The sequence below is a fragment of the Penaeus japonicus genome, unplaced genomic scaffold, assembly GCF_977035675.1.
Source record: "Penaeus japonicus unplaced genomic scaffold, GWHDUDI00000001_assembly GWHDUDI00000018, whole genome shotgun sequence".
Classification (NCBI taxonomy): Eukaryota; Metazoa; Arthropoda; class Malacostraca; order Decapoda; family Penaeidae; genus Penaeus; species Penaeus japonicus.
Window position 1 is genome coordinate 20206369 of NW_028234420.1, and position 6249 is coordinate 20212617.

Consider the following 6249-nt stretch of genomic DNA (forward strand, 5'->3'; position numbering starts at 1 on the left):
ATATATATGTATATATATATATATATATATATATATAAATTAATATATATATTATTTATATATATAATAAACAATAAAAAAATATATATATATAATTATATATTATATATATATAAATATGTGTGTGTGTTGGTGTGTGTTGTGCTGGTGTGTGGTGTGTGTGTGTGTGTGTGTGTGTGTGTGTGTGTGTGTGTGTGTGTGGTGTGTGGTGTGTGGTTTTGTGTAAATTTTTTATATAGAAACACATATAATATATACATATATATTATACATGTATATGATACATATATATATACTATAAATATATTTATACATATTTATATATCTATAATTAAATAAGTTTAAATATAATATGTATATATTATATTTATATATAATTATATATATGTATAAATATATGTATAATATGATATATTTAATATTTATGTGTTCTATAATATATATAAATATGCATGTGTATATAATATTATATATATATTAATATGTATAGTATATATATAATGAGATATATATATATAATATATATATATATATATGTATATAGATATATATATTTGATATATATATGGTATTTATATATAATATATATATATATTTATATATCTGATGATTTATGTAAATATATTTGTACACACACATATATATGTGTGCGTAGTACACACACACACATGTGTGTGTATACAAAAGTATGTTTTATAATTTATATTCAAAATCATATATAATAAATTCTCTTTATATATATAATCCATATATATCTATATATGATATATATATATATCATATGTATATTATATATATATATATATATATAATTTACATATATATGATTAGATATTTGAGAGGATATATCTATATAGTCTATATATAGTATAGAAGCTAGTACATATAATATACATATAATACATATTATTACTATATATATATGCATATCTATATTTACTATTCTACGTTACATATTTACATATTTATATATTAAATATTATATATTATATATATATATATATACATATACATCTATATACATATTTATATATTTTACGATATTATTATTGTAACTATATAGAGTTCAATATATATGTATATATAGTTATATATTATATATATTATATACATATTTACATAATATATATATACATATATATGAAAAACAGATATATACAGTATATATGATATAATATATTAATAGTATATATAGATAAATAAAATATTATGTGTGGGTGATTTGTAGTGTGTGTGTGTAGTGTGTGTGTGTGCTGTGTGAGTGTTGTGTGGTGTGTGTGTGTGTGTCTGTGTGGTGTGTGTTGTGTGGTTGTGTGTGTATAACTTATAATTATATATATAAATGTATATAAGTATATATAAATTTTGATATATTTATAGAACTCACATATATAGTAGTATATGTAAGGTATACATATATATTCACATAATAAATTTATACATAACACATTATAGTATATTATACATTATATATATACACCTTAATACATATATAAAAATATTAATATGTTATTGTACTACTATTTTAATTTAAATATAACATATATATACATTATATATATATAAATATATATTAATATAAATATTATATATTATATATATATAATTTATTAATACAATGTAGTATATTAATACACACATAATATATATATATAATATATAAATATATATATCTATATATATATATATAAATTAGATATATATACACACATATATAAGATACATATATATATTATATATATATATGTAGTGTGATATAGTGTTATAATAGATATATATATATTATGTTGTTATATATAGTGTTGTGTGTGTGTGTTTAATTATATATATATATATGTGTATAGTATATATATATAATATATTATATAAATTTACACATATATATATATATATATATGGTGATTATAGTATACTATAATATAGTTATTTTATTATATATATATATAATTAGTATATTTAATGTTTTCATATATATATATATATTATATATAAATATTACAATATGTATGTGTGTGTGTGTGTGGTGTGTGATGTGGTGTTGTGTGTGTTGTGTGTGTGTGGGGTTGTGTGGGGTGTTTGTATATCTATAGTTATATATATATATATATATATATATAGATATAGTGTTATATATATTATATATATGTGTGTGGAGTGATGTTGTGTGGTTGTGAGGGTGATGTGTAGTGTGTGTGTGTGTGTGTGTTGAGTGTGGTGTGTGTGTGACTGTGATGTGAGGAGGATATAATATAATATATTATTACATATATATATTAACTATTATATAATAAATGTATATCTTAATATATATATATGTGATATATATATAAATATATAAGCAGATGTATAACTATCTAAATTTGTGAATATCATGATATTAAATATTCATATTATAATGTATTTATATATATATGTATATATAAAATATAAATGCATTTATAATTGTCTAATCTATATCAATTATTAAATATATATATATATTTATATATATATATATATATACTGATGAAAATCTCTATATAACGACATTGATATATATATTACACAACATATGTATCTATAAGCTATACATAATATCTACATATGTTATATTATCTTAATGTGTATACATTGCATAAAGATAAAGTAAACGTATAACCTATGTCAACACAGTGACAAACAAAACAATCATTTAAACCCAAATCCTCCCCTTACACACACTCTCAATACTCTCTACCCCACTTCCCTACTAACACTCTACACACTCATCCCTCTCACCTCTCTACTCACACCTCGTCACCCCCCCCCCCCCAACATATATATATCTATGTATAAATTTTTATATGAACATATATGACATATATAATATATATATATATGTACATAGGTGTATAGTAGATGTATCGAGTATGTATATATATAATGTATGTAACTAAGTATATCTATCTATATATATATATAAATATATATATATATGTAATATTTATATATATAGTATATGTGTGCATGTGTGTAGTGTGTCTGTGTGTATCTTTTCATATATATATAGTGTATATTATATAATATACATATATATACTAAGTATATATATATATATGAAAATATATATATATATATATAATTCTATAACATATATAGTATATATTATATATACAATAGTTATATATTTAATATATAATACTATCATCTATATAACGCACTTATATATTAATATATGTATACTATAATTATATAATAATAAATATTATGAGTTGGCTATATATTAATATATAAATTTAATATTTATAAGTATCTGATACTATATATATAGTATTTATATAATATATATATCTATACATATATAATAACATAATATATAATGTATTTGATATGAACATGATATCATAGGTCAATATAATATATCTGCATAGTATATACATATATAAATAAAAATGCTCTATATATACATGTATATATTCCTATTTATATATATCAATATATATATATATATACATATATTCAATATAATCACCATATCGTATATAACCATTCAAAGACTGCGTATCCTATACATACTACTATATTATACAATATATATCATATATATATATACATTTTTCATATATATATATAATATACATTCATGATTTATATATATATTATATATATTCGCGTCCATAATATAAATAGATATATATATGAGATATATCTACTCTATATAGATACTATATTACAATCAAATAAATACATATATACATTCATAAAATATACATTCAGATATATATATATATTCATATAAGCATACAATATATATATAAACTTACATTCAGTATACTATATATATATACATGTCATTTTATATTAAATACATCTGATATAGTATATAAATATGAATGTCATATTATGAATGTAATATATGAATTGTATCATATATGAAGGGTATATAATGTATATATATAACAATATATATTATACATTAATATATACATATAATATATATATATATATATATATATATATATATATATATATATATTATATATATCGTTATAATATGTAAATATAGTATATGAATATTAATCATATATATACATTATATTAGTATATTCTATATATATATATATAGATATATATATATATATATTGATATGTATATAGGTATACATATAGTAATATAGTAGTATATATATATACTTTATATATATCATATATATATATATATATATATATATATAATTAATATATATATATATATAATATATATATACATTCACCATATATAGATGTATATATATATATGTATATTTGTATAGTTTATATGTATATGTATATGTATATGGTGCATAATATGTATATGTATATGTATATGATATATGGTATAATTGCAGTTATAATAAAATAATAATATAATATATATATATATATATATATATATATATATATATATATATATATATATATAAACACACACACATACATATATATACAGGGTGTTCTTTTCAGTACTTCACCATGGCTAAGATAGTATATCAATGACCAACACCAGCCTAATAGCTACACCCAACAAGTGTATGATATGGCAAACTGGCTTACCTCATAGTGATCATCAACCACCTCTTCCTCTACCTCCATCTTGATTTCGTCTGGATCTAGCAGCATATCCAAAGGGGAATGTATCATAGCAGTACTTGAGGGTGTGAATGAGTGTGAAGCCAAAGCACTGGCACAACCTATTGCTTCTTCAACCTTCTCAGATACTTCAAGCCTAGCTTGATCCTTTGCTATGATGAGACAAGTGTCATGTTTAGACTTGTGATCTACAGGAATCATCACCATTGGCTGAGTAACCTTTGCATTACTAACTGAGACCTTTGTTGCTATATTATTCACTGATGTATGGTTGAACCTCTGTAAATTTCTGGGTAAAACTTTTCCAGAATGCTCCCTCATACCTTCTACTGGACAGACAGGTAAGGGAGAATTGATGCATTCATGTCCAAAATCATCATCTAATAGATCTTTAAAAGTTTGTCTGGATGGTTTAGATATGCCAATAGTGCCTGAATTATACGTTTTATTGCTCTGGGAACTAACAGTTAAATATTCTTTTGCTTCAGGCAAAACACTCTGTAACTTGTTGATGAGATTTCGATTTACAGAATATCTATTATTATTGGGCTCCTGATATCTCAAAGTAGAAATTTCATTTCTAAGTCGAAGAAATCTGCGAGGAGGATTAGAGGTAGGCTCAAGTGTTACAGATGTTATTGTTAGGCAGTCCTGAATATGGTCCATGTAATCCTCCATATCATCACAAATAACATTACATCTTCCACATACGAAATCTCCATCATCCTGACACTGTAATCGCAAAGTGGGCAACCACGAAATGCTAACATTAGGATTACTTTTCAACTCGTCAATCTTTTGTCTGATTACATCTTTTGTTGACACATTTGGTAATGGTATTTCATTTTCGGTGACCATTTTTTTGGCCTGGTGAATGTTACAAGTCTCTATGACTGTAATTTTCTTCTGGTCTCTGGTTACATTAGTATCATCTTCTGCACTATCTTTCAATGTGTAAGTTGTTGCGATAGAAGGCAAAAATTCCTGTTCGTTAACCAAGTCAGGTTCAGGTTCATCAGTTATGTGTGGTTCGCAATAAGTAGTCTGACTACTTGCATTTGCAGTAAGAGAATCATTACTACACTTTTCATGTGTTCTTTTTGAAGCTGATTTCACTCTAGCATTTGCAACAGCTTTTTTCTTCTTTGACTTAATTGTAGATGGCTGCTCTGCCTTTGATGCTTGCTTAGCAACTGCTTTCTTTTTATATTCTTTTTTATTAAAATTTATTTGCACAGCATTGACAGTTGGATTTAGAACCTCAGCCTGAATATGAAATGGTTCTTGCTGATTCAAATTTGAAGATAAAGTAGAGGGAATAAGTTCAGGTACAGGGGAATCGCTCTCATCATTTTCATCTCTACCAATAGGAGAACTTTCTTTCTGAATTGTTGACAATGAAGAAGTTGTGCTACTTTCCCCTGTTGTACTCTTTTTCTTCTGCTTGCAATTAGGCTTTACTTCTACAAAATTATAAATTAGTTTAGCTTCTCCAGTTACTTTTTTTTTTACTTTTTTCACTCTTTTGTTCCCTTTGTTGCATTTATGATCTGTGAACTGAAAAAGTGTATAGAAAGTACTATTACATTCAGAGCAAACATATGCATGAACTTGCTTGACATGATCCTTGACCTCAGCAGTAGTCTTAAAGGCAATTCTACA

The 6249-nt window shown here is 22.8% G+C and overlaps 1 protein-coding gene across 1 annotated transcript in view; it reads right to left on the reverse strand.

Moving 5' to 3' along the window:
- Positions 1-4455: 4455 nt before the first annotated feature.
- The window catches only part of LOC122242523 (uncharacterized), a 22032-nt gene continuing 20238 nt past the window's right edge, over positions 4456-6249 (reverse strand). Inside the window, exon 2 of the mRNA XM_086546749.1 lies at positions 4456-6249. This exon is cut by the window's right edge and continues 963 nt beyond it. Coding sequence (XP_086402875.1) covers positions 4513-6249 — 1737 coding nt within the window. The 3' untranslated portion in view covers positions 4456-4512.